The sequence below is a fragment of the Sarcophilus harrisii genome, chromosome 1 (assembly GCF_902635505.1).
Source record: "Sarcophilus harrisii chromosome 1, mSarHar1.11, whole genome shotgun sequence".
In the NCBI taxonomy this organism is placed as follows: domain Eukaryota; kingdom Metazoa; phylum Chordata; class Mammalia; order Dasyuromorphia; family Dasyuridae; genus Sarcophilus; species Sarcophilus harrisii.
In genome coordinates this window covers 668,604,577-668,622,828 of record NC_045426.1, presented here as the reverse complement: position 1 = coordinate 668,622,828, position 18,252 = coordinate 668,604,577, and the positions used below count along the sequence as shown (strand labels likewise).

The 18,252-nt window shown below is 51.9% G+C and overlaps 2 protein-coding genes across 2 annotated transcripts; one reads left to right on the top strand and one right to left on the bottom strand.

Annotated features, from left to right (window-relative positions):
- The first annotated feature begins 3,866 nt into the window (after positions 1-3,866).
- On the top strand, positions 3,867-10,503 carry MPV17L2 (MPV17 mitochondrial inner membrane protein like 2). Its single transcript, XM_031948217.1, has 5 exons — positions 3,867-4,312; positions 4,510-4,680; positions 8,234-8,310; positions 9,167-9,295; positions 9,775-10,503. The coding sequence occupies exons 1-5, from the start codon at positions 4,111-4,113 to the stop codon at positions 9,817-9,819; spliced, it is 624 nt and encodes a 207-aa protein (XP_031804077.1). The 5' UTR covers positions 3,867-4,110; the 3' UTR covers positions 9,820-10,503.
- A 124-nt stretch (positions 10,504-10,627) lies between these two features.
- Positions 10,628-17,609, bottom strand: RAB3A (RAB3A, member RAS oncogene family). Its single transcript, XM_031948216.1, has 5 exons — positions 17,409-17,609; positions 15,313-15,540; positions 13,030-13,148; positions 12,780-12,904; positions 10,628-12,060 (listed from the first exon to the last, which is right to left on the bottom strand). Exons 2-5 carry the CDS (start codon positions 15,538-15,540, stop codon positions 11,870-11,872), a joined length of 663 nt encoding a protein of 220 aa, XP_031804076.1. The 5' UTR covers positions 17,409-17,609; the 3' UTR covers positions 10,628-11,869.
- Positions 17,610-18,252: the final 643 nt, after the last annotated feature.

The following is an 18,252-nucleotide window of genomic DNA, read 5'->3' as shown; positions in this document are numbered from 1 at the left end:
ATGTTTGGATCAATTCACAATTCCACCAAGAATACATTTGCATCCCAATTTTCCCAAATCTCATCCAACATTTATAATTTTTTCTTTTTTTTGTTTTATTAGCCAATCTGATAGGTGTGAATTGGTACCTGAGAGCTATTTTAATTTGCATTTGTTTAATCAATAGTGATTTTTTGTATGACTATAGCTTTGATTTTTTTTTCTTCTGAAAACTACTGGTTCTTATCCTTTGACCACTTTTCAATTGACTAATGACTTATGTATATTTATAAATTTGATTTAGGTCTCTATGTATTTGAAGCTTTATCAGAGAAACTTGTTGCAAAATTTACCTCCAATTTTCTACTTTCCTTTTAATTTTGCTTGCATTGGTTTTGTTTGTGCAAAAACCTTAATTTCATATAAACATTTACATTTTGTATTTTTTTAGTCCTAAATTTTTCCCTTAACCATAAATCTGACACATTTTTCCATACAATTCCTAATTTATGATATCACTCCTTATGAATCACATACCCATTACATCTTTCTGATATATGGTGTGAGATATTGAGCTATACTGAGTTTCTGCCATACTGTTTCCCCAGTTTTTCCTAGTAGTTTTTGTCAAATAATGATTTTTTTTCCCAAAAGCTTGGATCTTTGGGTTTATCATATATGAGATTGCTATGACCATTTACTATAATTTAATATGTACCTTATCTATTCCACTGATCCACCACTCTATTTCTTAGCCAGTATAAGATTGTTCTGATAATTGCCACTTCATATTAGTTTGACATCTGGTATGGCTAGACCATCTTTCATCTTTTTTTTTTTTTTTTAACTGATTTCCTTGATATCCTTTGTTCTTTCAGGAAAACTTTGTTACTTTTTCTAACTCTATAATTTTTGGTAGTTTGGTATGGCACCAATTTAGGTTGAATTGTTTTTTATATTGGCTTGGCCTATTTAGTACTTACTAATGAACAATTGTTTTTTCCAATTATTTAGATATTTTATTTTTGTGAAGTGTTTTCTACTTGTCTTCATACAGTTTCTGGGTTTGCCTTGGCAAGTAGATCCCCAAGTAGTTTATATTGTTTAGTCATTTTAGATGAAATTTCTCAATCTTTTGCTGCCAAACTTTGTTGGTAATATATAGAAATGCTGATGAGTTGTGTGGGTTTGTTTTATATCCTGCAACTATCCTGCTTCAACTTGTTTTTGGTTGATTTTCAAGGATTCTCTAAGTATATCATCACATCACCTGCAAAGAATGATAGTTGTTTCCTCATTACCTATCCTAATCTATTCAATTTCTTTTTCTTCTTTTACTGCTATAGCTAACATTTTTATTACAATATGAAATAGAGGTGATAATAGGCATCTTTGCTTTATCCCTGATTGTACTGGGAAGACTACTAGTTATTTCCATTACAGATAATGTTTGCTGATGGTTTTTGGTACTAAAATTTTGAGGCAAGCCCCATTTGTTCCTGTGCTTTTTGGTGTTTTTAATATGAATGGGTGTTATATTTTATTCGTTTTTTCTGCATCTACTGATACAATCATATGATTTCTGTTGGTTCGTTATTGATAGTATCAATTATATTTGTAGTTTTCCTAATATTGAACCAGCTCTATATTTCTAGTATAAATCCTAGCTGCTCTTAGTAAATGATTATGATAGATTGCTTAATCTTGCTAATACTTAAAATTTTTGCATCGCTATTCATTAAGAAAATTGATTTTTAATTTTCTTTCTGTTTTGGCTCTTCCTGCTTTAAATTTCAGCACTATATTTGTGTTGGGAAAAAAATTGATAGAACTCTTTTTTTATCTTTTTTTCAAAGGTTTATATAGTATTGGTATTGTTCTGATTTCAATTAAATGTTTTGTAGAATTCATTTGTGAATCTATTTGGCCCTGGAGACTTTTTATTAGAAAGCTGATTGATGGCTTGTTCCATTTCTTTTTCTAAGACTAGATTATTTAAGTATTCTATTTCTTCTTCTGTTAAGCTGGGCAAAGTGTATTTTGTGTTAATTATTCAGCCATTTTATTTGTCAAATTTGTTGACATATAATTGGACAAGCAAGATTTTAATTATTGGTTTAATTCCCTCTTTATTGGTGGTAAATTCACCCCTTTCATTATTAGTAATTTGGTTTTATTTTTAAAATCAAATTAGCCAATAGTTTATCTATTTTATTGTAGTTCCCCTTCCCCCCCTTAAATTGGTTTCTAATTTTACTTATTAGTTCTTTTTTTTTTTTTCAATCTTAGCAATCTCTTCTTTGATTTTTCAGGATTTCCAATTTGTTAACTGAGGATTTTTAATTTGTTCTTTTAAAAATTTTTTTAGTTGCACATCCAATTCATTGATCCGCTCTTTCTCTTTTGTCCTCTGGTTCTAGTATATTGAGGCAGTTTTCCTTGGTAATTTCTTGAAAGATGTCAAATTTTTTTTTTAAATAATGAATTTTGGATAGTCCAACAACTCTTAAATTATTTCTCCTGGAGCTATTTTCCAGATCAGTTGTTTCTCCAATGAGAAATTTCATATTTTCTTCTATTTGATAAAAGTTTTTTCTTGAATCTTGATGTTTCACTTGCCCAATTCTAATTTTTAACGAATCATTATATTCAGTGAGTTTTTGCATTTCTCCACTTAGTCAATTCTATTTTTTAGAGAATTATTTTCTTCAGCGAATTTTTACACAACTTTCCATGCTGTTGAATCTTTTTTTTTTTTTTTTTTTTTTTTTTGGTGACTCTCTTGCATGCACTCAACTTCCTAATTTTGCTTTTACTTCTCTACTTTTTAAAATCTTTTGTAAGATCTTCCAGGAATTCTTATTAAAGCTGAATCCAAATTAGATTTTCCCTTGAGGCTTTACTCATAGCTATTTTGGGCACTATTGTCCCCTTCTAAATTTGTGCTTTAATGCTCCCTATCAGCACAATAGCTTCCTAGTGGCAAAGGCACCCTTCTTCCCCTCCCTCTCCTTTTTGTTGTTTCATCATTTTTTCTGCCTAATTTTGACTTTTTTTTTGGATGAGAGTCAGGCTCTATTCCTGTACTGTCCCAAGCTTGCTGGGGCTCTCAGGGCCTTGCTGCTGGCTTCCCCCGGGCTTCGGGGTCTAGCTGGAGGGAGGGGGCTCTGTGCTGGCTAATTCTCGAGGTGAGAACAGGGCTTTTGTGCTGGTCTGCCCCTGGTGGGGCGGGGGACATTTCCTGGATTGCTCCGCAAACGCTGCTGCTCAGCCGAGGCTGTGAAGCCTTATTCGTGATCTGTTGGGAACGGGACTGGAGTAGCTAGCGAGGAGGTATCGCTTGGGGGAGGCACAGCCTTGCTGGGAGCTTGTCCCCAGGCCGTAACGACGCTGCGAGTTGCCCGCACTGAGGCTGGCCGCCGCAGACGGACGTTTTTTCAGAGGCTCTTGCTCAGGGGTGGCGAAGGCCTCCCGAAACACCGGCCACTTCCCGCGGGGGGCGCTGACGCTCCCTGCCCACTCTCCTCGGCCAGGGGAAGGAGGCGGCCGGTTGCCAGCTCTCCGCCCCGCGCCGTCCGGAGAGCTTTCCAGCCCCGGGGGGAGACGCGCCCGGAAGTCCGTCCCGAGAGCTCTCCAGCCCCGGGGGGAGACGCGCCCGGAAGTCCGTCCCGAGAGCTTTCCAGCCCCGGGGGGAGACGCGCCCGGAAGTGTCCGGGGCTCCGCGGAGACTCAGCGCGGACTCGCTTCCGGACTGCCCGCGCTCTGCGCACGGCGGCGCCCCTCAGCTGGCTTCACGATGGATGTGGGCGCGGTTGTTCAGCCCGTTTCATTTCTTTCCCTTCCTTGTCAGCGGGCGGGCTGCGGGGAAACTTGCAAGTGGAAATGAGAAAGAAGCGCATTTCAGGCAAGGGCCCAGCGCGGACTCGGAAGTCGCGCTTTTGAGTCTGCGCAGTTCCCACTTCCGCCTTGGGAGCCGTCAGGGCCCCGCGACGTCACTCGGCTGCCGGCTGGTTGCCGGAAGCGTCGGGACGTGGGCCGCAGCGCGGGCCGTTTGGGAGCCAGAGCTCGGGCTACCGCCGCGGCGGTGTCCCGCGCCAGCTTCCGCTTCCTTCGGGGTCCCCGCGGTCCGCGATGGCTCCGCCCGGGCCGCGAGTCGTCGTGGGTCTTCTGGCCGCGTGGCGGCCGCTCTTCCGGGGCCGGCTCCTGCTGGTCACCAACACGTTGAGTTGCGGGGCGCTCATGGCGGCGGGGGATGCGGTGCGGCAGGCCTGGGAGCGACGGCTGCCCGAGGGAGCCGACGGGCCGCCCCAACCTATGGACTTGCGTCGCACGGGTGAGCTGCGACCCCTGACCCTGACCTCTGAACCCAGCGCCCACAGCCCCTCCCACCAAAACACCCTCACTCCCCCTGCCTCCGCTTCACCTCGTCCTCCCCTTCCTCACCCCGCCCCCGTCCCGCTGCCCCAGAAGGGCCGAGGCCATTCTCCCCGGCCGCGGTCCGGCGCCCCTCAGCCTCGCTTCTTTCTGCAGCGAGGATGTTTGCCATGGGCTGCAGCATGGGCCCCTTCCTGCACTACTGGTACCAGTGGCTGGACAGACTCTTCCCTGCCGTGGGGTTTAAGGACATCGGGACCATCCTGAAGAAGGTGCTGGTTGACCAGCTGGTGGCCTCCCCCCTCCTGGGGGCGTGGTACTTCCTGGGTGAGTGGCAGGCCTGCCAAAGCCCCCCCACGCGGAGAGGGAAACCTGGCAGACTCGGCTTACAAACGGGGTGACCGAGCTGGCTCCCGGGAATCGGGGAGAACTGAGCAAAGGGGCTGGTTTTGTTTAGCCAATTAGAGTCCGTCTTGTGTGTGACCCTCCGTCACCCGTGGGAAACTAGATGACATAAGCCTTGTTTGTTTCACAAATGCTTATGAATTTATGCATTTATGCATATATGCATATATATTGTGCATATATAAATGCAGGTAGATGAAATTAATCAGTTCGATCCAGTGTGGGAAAAGAAAGACCCCCAGCTCCACTGGCTCCTTCCCAACCAGATGGAAGTTCTTTTTTACTCCCATCCCCCACTCTGAAAGTCTCTCATCTTTTCTCTGGTCAGAAATCAGATTCTCTAATTTTGCATCCAGTTAATTGATTTAATTGCAGAGTGAGACAGATTTTTATGAATTAAAAACAGCTAATCAAGTAAGACCAATTAGTTGTTAATTAACTGTTTTTAATTCATAAAACTCTGTTTCACTCTGTATTCCCAGCCTTTGGGGAATCCATCCATTCATTATGTCTGTTTTGCTGCTAAATTGGAATAGCATGAATTGTTTCCTCACTTATTAAAACACATCGCCCCATTATTATTAATTATTCAGGTTGGGCTCTAAGCCTAGCTGATCTTCCCTCTTCCCTCGTGAGCTCTCATGAATTTTGATCCCCCTTTAAAGAGTGACTCATGGAGGGCTCCTGCTCCCCTCCTTGCTGCGCTCACTCCCTGGGTTCTGGGTCTCTGAGGTGCTTGTTTTAAAAGGTTGGGCTGCGCCTCATCCCTCACTGAGCCGGACAGTGCAGAGACCACCAGAGGGGTTGGTGAGTGAGGGAGCCGTGATGGCGACGCCTGGTTAGAGATCTAGAGCAGGAGGTGAATGAGCCAAGTAAAACAACAACACCCCAGCCAACGCTTGTGCAAACCCTGGACTGCTCAGGGAACCTCTGGATTTTGTCGTCAGCTCTTTGGGACCCCTTTTAGGTTTTCTAGGAAAAGGTCAAAGATTGGAGTGGTTTGCCATTTTCTCCCCCAGGTCATTTTACAGATGAGGAAACTGAGGCAAAGAGAGGTGAAATGACTAGGGAACGTCTGTGGCTGGATTGAAACCTGAGCCTTCTTGACTCTGGGGCTGGTCCTCGGCACTTTGGCAACACCTGGCTTCCAAGGGAAAGAGGGGAGCAATAGTTGTGGAGTTCTCGTTTTAGGGCTACACGGTAAATACTCAAATAGCTGCAGTAAAAAATGGATAGTGCATCAAACAGTGCAATCAATCAGTAAGTGCATCAGTGGGAGATGGCATTGTTCTTGAATTCTTTCAGGGAGGGAACGTTTGCCTCGGCCCTGAGCCTTAAAAGATTGATAGAATTCCCAGAGGTTCAGATTCCAGAGCTCTGGGCACCAGCTCACAGTGGTGGGGCGTGGGAGGTGGGCACAGGGAACAAGGGAAGGGGCACTGAGGTGCAGGGTACTGTAGAGGGAGCAGGAGAAGAGAAGCAGTGACCAGCTGTGAATCCTGCCTCCTCCCTCCTGCCCTCAGGCCACTGGCCCCTGCCTTTGCTTCACTTTGTTGTGAAGGAGAGGCTTTTGGGGACGTGTCAATTGAAGGATGTAAAAAAAATGAAAAGAACACCTTTTTTTTTTTTTTTTTTTTTTTAAATAAGAAAGCTAAAGGATCTTTAGCTTGTCGAAGACTTTGGATTTTCCATTTGCTCTTGGGAGACATTAGGGAATCATCCCTGAAGCTTTGTGGATAGAGGAATCCTATGGCCAGATTGAATTAATTTCAGCAATCAACAAGTACCTGCTGTGTGCAAGGCTAGAACTATGAGGAAGGAAAATGAGTGGGACTTTGTCTTACTCCATAAAAGGAGCCACTAAAGATACACTTAGAGGGATGTTTTAAGAAGGCAATGTTAGCTGCTGTGTGGGAGAAGAGACGGGAGGTGGGAAGCTTATTACTTCTTAGCATGTTAGAGCTGCAAACACTTTCAAATAGCTCATCTTTCCGATTCCCCAGTGTCTCCCCCCCAAAAGTTCAAACACTTTGGTTTGGCGTTCAAACCAGACTTTCTGATTCCCAGTCCAGAGCTCTGTGTGCTGTCCCTCAGCTATTGTTCCCGAGTTAGCTTTGGGATTACCGCCTGGAGCTGTCCAAAGGGCATTTGAACATGCAAGACTGAATTCCCAGGAAAAGGTTGGGGCTAAAAAGGTAGATCTCTTGTGGTAGTTAACATCCAGAGAATAGATGAGATCCCAGGATCAAATCTAGTGAGGAAAGAGCAAAGGACTCAGTTATGAACTTTGGAGAATACTATAGTTGGAGAAGAATCAGAGCTATAGAAAGATGGCGGAGGAGGCCTGGTATTATCTCCCAGATCTTTTCTTCTTTTTCCCCATGCTGGCTTTCAGGGATCCCAAGGGACCTCCCGACCCTGCCAGGAGTGCATTCTCTCTGACCAGTTTGTACCCTGTGCTTCTGTGGGTTTGGGTTCCTTTTACCAAAGGGGAGAAATTGACCTCGGGTCCAAGGAGAATGTGAACTTGTGTGTGATGTCACTTGTCCACAGTCCTTGCTCCTAGAGGCGAGGGTGAGATTAGTGGGTCTTAGAGCTCAGGAGTTCTGAGCTGCAGAAGAGCTAAAGTTGATTGGATGCCCCCACTAAGTCTGGCACCGATAAGGGCGAGGGCAGCCCTTGGGGGTGCAGGCCTTCAAGCTGCCTAAGGATGGTTAACTAGTCCAGGTCAGAAATGGAGCAGGCCATCATTTCTGGGTCCAACAGCAGCAATAGGGATTGGGCCTGGGAGTGAATGCTGTGTTTCCAGGGTGGGTAAAATCAATTTAGAAAGGAGAGAAGATTTGTACAAGTAAAGCCTCTGACGTTTCAAATAATCCCTGCAGGGGATTCCAAGGAATTGTGGCAACCTAGAGGCTAAAGGGGGGTGTTAAACAACTATTTAGGTGGGGGGTGGAGGGGATTCTGGCAAGAAATGTATTGAGTGAAGAATACTCCAGGTAGGAGACTGAAGATTCAAGAAAAATTGGGAAATCATTCCAGAAAACAGTTCTTATTGGGTAGTGGTTGTAGAAGCCATTCTCAGGGCTTTCAAGGAGATTAGGGAGATTTGTTGGTTTTCTCAGTTACCAGCTCTGCTTGGGAGAACTAGAAAGATTACTTTTCTATACCTAGGGCTCCCTTGAACCTTCTTCCTTCCTCCTTTGGGGGTTTAGGCTGCCTCCAGTCAACTCTTCCTCCTCCCCTTGTCCTTTACTCATTAAACACCATCTCTAGGGGGAGAAAAGAGGCTTCTGGGACCGCTCAGGCAGGATTCCTGTGAGCCAGAGGGAAGTAAGCAGCCAGTCCTTATCCACACACACACCCAAGCTGCCTGTCCTGTTGCAGGACTTCTTGAAGAGTCGGGGCTTCCTGGTCCCCTCACCCTACCCCTACCCCTCTCCTAACCTTCTCTACTCCTCTTCTTTGACTGCAGGAATGGGCTGCTTAGAGGGCCAGAGCCTGGACACATCTTGTCAGGAGCTGCAGGACAAGTTCTGGGAGTTCTACAAGGTAACCTGACCATGAAACCTCATGACCTTCCCCTTTCCTGATAGTCACCTAGCAGTGGGGAGAGCTTGGGTATTAGAGGTCAGAGGTCCCTTAGAAAACATCCAGTTCAGCCTCCTCATTTTAGAGAGCAAAAAACTGAATTCATAAGCTATTAAGCTGGGATTTGAACCCAAGTCCCCTGATACAAAATTCAGCATTCTTGATACTGTGCAGCACTTGCTGATATCAGTCCAAACCTAAACTCACGTGCACCAGCAGCTGTACCCCCAGATCTCCTCTCTCCATAGTCATCTTAGTGAAGTCCTGGACTCCACAGGCCCAGGCTTTGGGCCCAATCAGCAGAATCCTCTGGATTCATTTGGAGGATCCATTCACCTGGACCTAAGCCTTTGGAGACGAGTCATTCTTTCTCCGACCTCAGTTTCCTTGTGTGTAAATGGGGCGGGGGAAGCTGCTTGGGGGTCTTTGAGGATGCTTCCTGCTTTGGGATCTTTGGAACTGGCCATAAGCAGAGAAACAGCTTTTGAGCTTTGGTCCCGAGGGGGTGTTTCCAGGGCCGGGTTGGCCTTTCCCAGACTGAGCCCCCAGCTTCCCTCCTTGCTCAGGTCCCTGCTGTTGTCTCAGATGCAGCAGAGAGGGGCCTGCCTGCTGGACACGGTCGCCTTTCAGAGGGACCCTCTCCCCGATGGAGGGGGGCCGGAATGGAGTCTGTGTCCTGGCTGCGCCTCGTTGGGTGACTTTGCTGAGCTTGTGGGCATAGGAACCGCACAGGGATTGCTGTTAGAGTAAGGTTAGTGCAGCGCAGCTTTGACAAGCAGTTTTCCTAGAGAAGTAACTCTGCTCTCCCTCCTGCCAGGCTGATTGGTGTGTGTGGCCAGCTGCGCAGCTGGTGAACTTCCTTTATGTGCCTACCAGTTACCGAGTGATGTACGTGAACAGCATGACCCTGGGCTGGGACACCTACCTCTCGTACTTGAAGCACCGGGTGAGTCCTGGCTGGCCCCTGCTCTCCTCCCATTTCAGGCCTCAGCTGTTGCGTTAGGGCAGCAGGTCCCAGATACTCGGGGCCGTCCTCAGGAGGACCACACGGGCCTTCACAGCAGAGCTGGCCAGGGGAGTGCAGGGAGAGGGGGAGGTCGGGGTGCTTGGAGCCAGATGTGGGCCTTTCTGTTGCGAGGTTTTAGCATCAGTGTGGTCTGGTGGAGATGATGTGGGGCTGGGCTGGGAAGCCCTTTCTCTCTTCCTGCCTTTGCTTAGCAGCTGGGACATCGGCATAGGCTGGGGAAGGGTCACATGGGACAGAAAGCCCTGAGTTGAGACTCTGCCTCCCAGCTGTATTCGGTGCTCCCTATGCCCCCTGTGTACGGCAGCATCAATGGAGGGGCTCAGGGTGCCCTTTGCCGAGGGCTGCCACGTGCAGGATGGAGAGGTGACACACCCCGCATTGCTCTCACCCTCCCACAGGACCACCTCCCCGGCCGCTTGGGCATCGCCTCCCACACCGACTGAGACGCTGGATGGGGCTGAGCCTCTGGCAGTGGTAAAACCGGGCACAGTAGGCCCAGGCAAGGGCATCTGGAACTAGGGCTGGAGTGAGGACGTAGCCAGCTGTCTGAGCACAACTGGACCCTAGAAACCTAATCAAAGATTGCTATGTAATTTCTTAACTGATTCACTGTGTCCAGGAGACAGAGAGGACTACGAGCAGTGTGGCCCCGAGTCTGTTCAGTCTCACCATTCCAAGTGGGACCCCACTTCTCTGCAGATGAGGAGCCAGGGATCTCAGAGCACCTTACGCATCAGAGCCAGAGCCCCTCGAAGGGGCCCACTTTGCACGTCATTACAAGACTAGTGCCTTCTGTGAAAGCAGCCCGTGGAGCTAGTGCTCCACGCCTGTAGGATGTAAAAATTAGAGTCCTTGGGCTTGAAGGCCAGAGAAAGAGCAGGGGGTCGGCCTTGTGTTTCCCTGACCCCAGAGCAGAAGCTAAACATCCCAACCATCCTCTGTTAGCTCTAGCCAGAGCCAGGGCCAGAGGAGTCACTGGCGGGTGGCAGGTGGGCAGGATCAGACCTAGGAGATGCTGTCACCTCCTGCCTGGGCAGGCCTGAGCAACTTGGTCCCCTTATAACTTCAGGTAGGAAGCTTGTTCTGGGATGGAAGATGTCTTAGACTAATAAAGATTCTAATCCAGATGGGCTGTTCTCATGTCTTGGTTGTGTGCTCATATGTTTGCTCAAGAAAACCCCATCTCTTTCCTGCCTCCCGGGGAGAGTCACTGAGAGCTTTGAGGAGAGCAGCCTCACACCTCCAGCCAAACCGGGCTCAGAAGGATTTTATTGTTCTCACGACACCTCTGATACAGTGATTTAGGAAACACCCTTGTTTGACACTTGTCACATCTGTACAGTACAGTGCAGCCCTCCCAGAAGGGCCTCGGGAAAACCACACCAAGAGGAGCTTCCGCTAGGTGAGCCTTCAGGGAACCCCCCCCACCCCACCCCCCAGAAATGAAAAAGAAGGGATACTCGAGTTTGGTTGCTGATACATCACTAACTCACATTCTTCACGTGAAACAATTATACAAACACATGGGAGTGGACGACCTGAAGGAAACATGCTCCTTGGTGCCCCCTCTCTCCCCCACAAAGTCTCCCGGGACCTGGGAAGGGAGTTGGGGCCGGGCAGGGCCACTCCCCGCCGCTGTCCAAGGTGTTCTGAGTAATTTAAGCCAAATGTACCAGCAGCCAAGCCAGACCAGGCCCTCCCGAGGACGAGCCCTGAGCCCTCGTCTTGTGCAAACCTGAGCGGGCCAGAGAGGTCACGTGAAAGGTCAGGGGCTCCCAGCCAGCTTCTGACACCTGCTCCCAGAGACGGGGAGGAGCATTTTGCTATGTTCTGCCCTGAAATGCTGGGTTTTAGAAGTGATGTTAAACAAACCGACACCAAGTGGCTAAAAGAAATCCGTGGGCACAAGTCAGCACAGCATGGAACACACCGGGATCACTCGCTAATCCTATGTACAGGGTTCAGTCTCATATGTACAAGGAGGAAGACAGCAAGAGGGAGGGGGAAGGGGGTTTCTACAGGGACCGAGGTCGAGGAGTAAAGAGGGACCCAGCAGCTGGGAGGAATTGCAGGGCACAGCCCCTGAGTGGGGCCCAGGGGCCCAGTCCTCCCCATTGTTTGGGGCTAAGGAGATCAGCCCATTGAAGGATGGGAGATGGAGGGGAAGAACGGGATGGGGGAAGCAGAGATGGGCTTCAGCAAGTGGGGCACGATCTCTTTAACAAGTCTCCAAATAATAAATAGCTTAATAAATTAAATAAGTTAAAGGAATAGAAGCTCCTAAGAGCTCTGGGAAGACTAAGGGCGGGGGAGGCTGTAAAGGCCTACTAGACCATCCTTCCCTGCTGAGCTCACTCTCCCCGAGGGCTTGGGGCTCTGGCCCTGGAGTGGGGGAGTGGGGGGCACACAAGGAAAGTGACCGGTGGGGGGTGGGTGAGCAGCAGGGGGAATGCTAGTGACCGCTGAGGAAGGACAGAGCCTGGGCGCAGGGCCTTAACAGGCACAGTCCTGGTGGGGGGGTGCTTGCTGGTCTGTGAGCTGGGGGCCCTGCTTGGCTCCAGTCACGGCGGGGTCGGCCGTGTCCAGGGATTCCGACATCTTCTCACAGATGATGTCCACCAGTCGCTCAAAGGTCTGTTTCACATTGATATTGTCCTTGGCGCTGGCCTCAAAGAACTCAAATCCTGCCCAGGAGGAGGGAGGAACTGTGAGTGGGGGCAGCCCCTCAGCAGGGACAACTCCGCCCCCCCGGGGGAGGGACAGCCCCCCCGCCCCAGGAACCGCCCCCCAGCAGGAACAGCCTCCCCCCTCCTCCCCCCCCCACCCCCCGGGGCAGGGACAGCCCAGTGTCCCTGTGTCCCCAGTCCCTCCCCAACAGGACCGGGTGAGTGGGGAAAGGCAGACTGGAGGAGTGACCGGCTCTCCCAGACCTCCCCCACAAGGGAAAGGACTCTGCAGTCCTGCAGGAGGGCGTCCAGCTCCTCTGAGCTCACTGGCCCACAGTCACCCAGGGGTGCAAAGGTAGACTTAAGTAAGCCTTTGGTTTTTAAAATATAGTCAGTTCCTTTGTAATCCTATGTATTTCACTTTATGCATTTAAAAATACTGCGAAGGGTTCCAAGGTTCCACAGGACTGCCTGCAAGAGAGGTCTGGGGTATGGGGGATAATTAGCCCTTGGGCTCCGAACAGAAGACAATGGATCCAGCAGGGAAGAGTGACTTAGAGCCATGTGATTGGAACCCACGTCTACCCTGGAAAACCCGCGCCCTACCCCTTGCACCCTGTCCTAGAGAAGACCGTAGAGTCCGACCTCTCGGATATGGGAAAGGAGGCCTGCCCTCTGAGGTCTCAGGAAATTTGGGAGCTTATGACAGGCCGCCCTTGGGCCTCCAGCCTCCTTACCCAGGTGCTCTGCCAGCTGCCGGCCCCTCTCAGAGGACACAACCCTTTCATCCTCCATGTCACACTTGTTTCCCACAAGCAGCACCTGTGCGTTGTCCCACGAGTACGTCTTGATCTGGGTGGACCTGGTGAGCAGGATGGAGGGGTCAGGGTGGGGGAAGAGGGCAGGAGCCAGCTCGCTGCCAGAGCCGGCAAGGAGCGCCCATCCCAAAATGCCAGGCCCCAAGGCGCCCAGGAGGCTGAGGCTCACCAGTCCTGGACAGCATTGAAGGATTCCTCATTGGTGATGTCATACATGAGGATGAAGCCCATGGCCCCTCGGTAGTAGGCCGTGGTGATGGTCCGGTATCGCTCCTGCCCAGCTGTGTCCTGGGGACGAGCGGAGAGTCTGAGTGGGGGCCTGGCCAGGCCGGCCCGCTGGTCCTGGCTGGGCACTTGTGCTTGGATCTTTGCTCTCAGCACTGGGGTCCCCAGGGCTTTCACTGAGGCTCCATTCTGGCCGGGTCCTTGTCTTGTATTGATTTCTCTCTCCCCATGAGCGTGCTCCTGAACGCTCTCCAAACCCCCTCCCACCTTCACCTACCTGGGCGGCCTCCTCCCCACTCCCAAACCACACTGAACTTTGCCGGCCAGGACTCCGGCCCTACTGCCCTAGTGTCGGCCAGGGTCACCGGCACCGGGAAATGCCTGGAGAAAACCCAGAGAAAATCCAGCCTCATTTTACAGATGCAAAACCTAAGAGCCAGGAGGAAAAAGGCTCAGCCACAGCCGGGGTCAGTGGCAGAGGCTCGGGGGCCCCTAAGCAAGCTTTCCACAAAAGCTTCCAATCTGAAGCTGGGAGGGACCCCCGAGTGGCCCAGAGCAGGGGGAAGGACGGGTGTCAGGCAGGAACTGGCCCAGATCTGTCCAGCTTTGAGTCCAGCTCTCTCCTATCTCCCCCTGCCTTTTGGCAGCATTCTCCCCCCCAGGGCACATGGCCCAAATTCCCCATGCCTGCCTTGGACAGCGCCCCATGAGTTCAGGAGGGCACAGGTCATCAGCTCCATTTAACTGGTGAGAGATGGCCCGGGCGCTCAGCACCTCAGGAAATTAGGGCCAAGCTGAGCATGGAGCCCGGATTTCTCGGCTCTCAGGCTCCTGGCTGCCTTCCCCGCCCACCCCCAGCATCCCGAGGCTGCACCATCATTTCTAGGGCTTGAAAATCTACAAAACCCAGTCAGAAAACCCCAGTCAGTGTCGGAGGGCAGTGGTGAGAGTGCTGCTGTCTTCACCAGTGAGCAACAGAGGCTCATGAGGAATTTTTGCCCAAGGGCGTTTCCTTGGCTAGAAAATAGGGTTGGCCCGAGATCTGACAGATTCAGGGGGCTCTTTCTGCTTCATCTGGGCACCAAGGAAGAGATGGAGATGTCTGGCGGGTAGAACATATTCTAATAGGTCAGATGGACACCTTACTCCGCGTTCCCCATCCCAGCACTTAGGACCGTAGAGCTGAGCACACAGTAGGCACTTAATAAATGCTTATGGCTGACTGACTATTCTGCTTCCCAGGGGGCAGAACTGGAGGCCATGGGCAGGGATCCTGGGGAGCCATATCTCAGGTAGATTTAAGGAAGAATTTGCTCCTACATCAAGCTGTCCTGGCTATGGATTGGGGATGGTTAAGCAAGCTGTGGTTTATGAATGGGATGGGATATTGTTACATGGAAGGGAATGATGGCTATGCAGAATTCAGAGAAGCATGGGAAGACTTGTACAAACTCATGCAAAGGGAAATAAGCAGAACTAAGAGAACAAGAAACAAGGATGATCAAAATGAAACCCAAATTCTGTGTAATTGTAATGACCCATCTTGGCTCCAGAAAAGTGATGAAGAACGGTCCCTTTCCTCATAGGAAAGAAGAGCAGGACTATGTTACTTATGGTTGGGTTTGCAAGAGCAGCAGCCTTGAAGTCAGGAGGACCCGAGTTCAAATCTGACCTCAGACACTTAAATTAACACTTCTTAACTATGTAACCCCAGGCAAGTCACTTATCTTAGTTTCCTCAGTTGGTCTCAGCTTTCTCCACTGTAAAATGGGGATAACAATAGCATCTACCTTCCAGGATTGTAATGAGGATCAAAAGAGATAATATTTATAAAAAAGGATGGAGTAGAGGGCCTTAATGTTTCCTCCCTCCTTGCTTCAGCACTTGCACTAAGTCATAGGGACAACAGCCTCATAGTTGGCATCTCAGTGGTCATCCAACCCCTTCATTTTACAGAGAAGCATAGTGAGTCCCAGCAGAGACTAAAGAACTTGCCTGTGGCCCCATGGGTAGGAATTGGCAGCACTAGGACTGCTGCCAGCTGGGGTCCTTTCAATTTTAAGATTCTGTTTCCATGACTTACCCAAGTGGAGGAGAGAACCTGGCTTGTCTCCTGTTTCCTGAATCTCTCTGCTCCGTTTCACTTTCATCCCGGTCCCAGGATGCCTCAGGCTCCTCTCCATCCCAGCTCTTTGTCTCCACCCCCCCTCCCCCAGCTCATGCTCACCCAGATCTGCAGCTTGATTCTCTTCTCATTGCGATAGATGGTCTTCACCTTGAAATCTATGCCCACAGTGCTGACAAAGGCTGGGGTGAATGAATCATCGGCATACCGGAAAAGGAAGGACGTCTTCCCCACGCTGCTGTTCCCAATGATGAGAATCTTGAACATGTAATCAAAGTTCTGGTCGGAGGATTCCTTTTGCCCATAGCGGGAGTCTGTGGCCGATGCCATCTGCAGAGGGTGGGGAGGGAGGGTTTGGGTGAACTAGGGAGAGAAGCTGGTGTCTCTGGGAAGGGAGGGGGAGCCCACCGTGAGGGGCTATGCTCAGATGCCAAAGGGCTTTCCTGACAAGAAGCTAGTGAAAGTTTTCTACAATTGTAAGAGGCTCAGAGGGGTAGACTGGCCCTAAGCTGTAGAACTAGTTAAGGGATGTTCCCAGAGGCAGGACAGGATAGTGAATGGAGTGTTGGGTTCAGAGTTAGTAAGATCTGTGTCAAATTCTATCTTTGACAAAGCAGCCATGGGACCAGAGGCAAATCAATAAACCTGAACTTTAACTTCATCTGCAAAATGGGGCTAAGAAAAGAGTCTACATCTCAGGATTGTCATGAGGTTTAAATGAGAAAAGGCAGCTTTGCAAGTCCTAAAGTGCTAGATCGGGGTCAGCTGCCATTGCTGCTGCTCACAGAGCTGGGGGAAGATCAAAGGAGAAAAAGGACAGAAAGGATTACAAATGTGCCAGCTATCAGCAGCACCAACTGTCAGACCGGGGGCACCAGCCCTGCCCCTCGGATTCTGGGAGCAAGGCACTTTCCCCTAAACAACACAGCTTGTTTCCTTCTAGCTAAAGCGGGAGATGAATGCGAGCCATCATGCAGGTGCCAAGAAAGGGGTGCTCTGAGCTACTGCTCGGAAACCTTGGGGAGGAGGGGGGCTGGGGGAGAGGAGGGAGAGATGCTGAAGCCCAGGCCCCGCGGGCTTGCCCTGAGGAGGGGTTTCTGGGTAGGAGCCCCAGCCTGAAAGGGCTCTAGCCGGCACCACGCCTTAAGCACGGGGTAGGAAACCAGGGTGGACAGCTCCGGGTTCTGACTGAGGCAGGATGCGGCAGGTGGCCCCGAACCTGGGGGAGGGCAGGTCTCTAACCCGGCAGCCTACGCTCGGAGCAACTTTGATCCGCCCGGAGGAGTAACTCTATCCAGCCCCCCCAGGCAGCGCGGGGATGTGTCAGGGAGAGAGGGAGAGAGGGAGAAGGGAGGAGGCTCTCTGCGCAGCCTCAGCTCCGCCTCTCCATCCATCATGCAAGCTTGAGTCTCCCCAGGCCCTGCAGGGCTTTATCGCCAAAGAGGCCGCCCGGAGCAGCCCCCGGCCGGGGCCCAGAGCCCTGCCCGCGGCCGGCGCGGGAGGAAGCCCTGCGGGACGGGGAACCTCCGCACCTCGGGCGCCGGGGAATGGCGCACGCACCGCCACGTTCGTCCCCGGCAGATTTAGGGGCGCCCGGACGCAAGGCCGGGCCGAGAGGGTCGGGCCGCCAGGTGACTCGGCGGGCAGCCGGACCCCGCGCGGATGCGCAGAGCCTCGCGCGTGCGGACCCCAGTCACGGGGTGCAAGCATCCCCACCTCCCCTAGACGGCACAGACCATGCAGACACGTCCCCGAACCAACACATACACCCACAAGGAACACGCAAACCTCGACACGCGAGCACGCAGCCGCACAGCGCGGACACTCCTCCCGATCCTGGTCCCCCGCCCCACTCCGGGCCCAATCACACCAGGAGGGGGCTGGGAGGCGAGGGGGGAGGGGAGCAGATGGAGGCCCCCGCCCCCGCCCCCAGGAAAGGATGCGGATCCCCTGGCGCCGGATGGTCCCCGTGACACCTCCCTCCTTATGTCAAATGAAGGTTACCGGGCTGCAGGCGGGGGCCGGGGACGCAGGGAAGCGGGGACCAGCCCGGGGGAGGGGGGATGCTCGGACCTGGGGGGAGGGGCGGAATTCACGGGATGAAGGGATGCACGAACCTGGCGGCGGGGATGCAAAGCCCGTCTGGGGCTGGGGGCGGCCCCGAAGGGATTCTGGGCTCCGGCGCCCCCCGCACTCACCTCGCCCTACCTAGCGCGCACTCTGCAGCAGCCTGGCTCCCTTGCCCCAATGCGGCGGTGGCGGCTTCAGCGGCTCGGAGGCTCCGGCGGCTCCAGCGGCTCCGGCGGCTCGGGCTCCTGCAGAACCCAGTGACGTCCTGCAAAGAGTGGGGCGGGGCTTCCCATGCAGATGAGCCGCTGACGCACGGGCGCGGGGAAGGCGGGGCCTCGCATGCAGACCCTTCTTTAAGGAAACGCCTCCTTAGTCCTGGATGAACGGCGTCAGGAAGGGGGCGTGGCTCCTCTCCTTTCCCCAGCCCCACGCTCTGCCCAATGGCAGAGCGTTCTCTGTCACGGCCCGCCAATCCGCGTACGTCCCATTCCTTGGGCCTGGCCCTGCCCCGCCCTGCGGGGGGGGGGTGGGGAGCAAATAAAAGGCTGGGATGACTAGGTACCGAGACTCGGGGGATGCTGAGATGCAGAGCAGGGGCAGGTGGGGGAGGGCGGGGGGACGGCTCCTGGTTCTGAGCCCCGCCTGAGGCCTCTGACCCCACCTCCAGACCCCCAAGGGAGGAGGCAAAGGATGCGGCTTCCGCCAGAGAGGCTTTCCCGCACGTGTGCGCGCAGACGGGCCAACCTCCGGGCGGGGACGAGTGTCTGAGTCAGAGGGGAGCCCGGGCGTCCGCCCCGCCCCCCAAAGACCCCCTGCCCCCCCCCACCCCAAGCCTTCCTTCCGAGCTGTCCTGGCTGGGGCGGGGGAGACAGATGGAGCCTCCCGCTGCGGGAGAAAGGGGGAGCTAAGAATAGATTCCCCAGGGCGCTCCCTGTCCCTGGGGGAGTGAGGGAGGATGGGAGAATCTCTTCT

Excerpts from the sequence above, each read along its gene's own strand:
- MPV17L2 (XM_031948217.1), top strand. The coding sequence starts at position 4,111 with ATGGCTCCGCCCGGGCCGCGAGTCGTCGTGGGTCTTCTGGCCGCGTGG. Across the intron at positions 8,311-9,166 it reads AGTTCTGGGAGTTCTACAAG|GCTGATTGGTGTGTGTGGCC; the intron begins GTAACCTGACCA and ends CCCTCCTGCCAG. Across the intron at positions 9,296-9,774 it reads TCTCGTACTTGAAGCACCGG|GACCACCTCCCCGGCCGCTT; the intron begins GTGAGTCCTGGC and ends ACCCTCCCACAG.
- RAB3A (XM_031948216.1), bottom strand. The coding sequence starts at position 15,540 with ATGGCATCGGCCACAGACTCCCGCTATGGGCAAAAGGAATCCTCCGAC. Across the intron at positions 12,905-13,029 it reads TTCAATGCTGTCCAGGACTG|GTCCACCCAGATCAAGACGT; the intron begins GTGAGCCTCAGC and ends CCTGCTCACCAG. Across the intron at positions 12,061-12,779 it reads GCAGCTGGCAGAGCACCTGG|GATTTGAGTTCTTTGAGGCC; the intron begins GTAAGGAGGCTG and ends CCTCCTGGGCAG.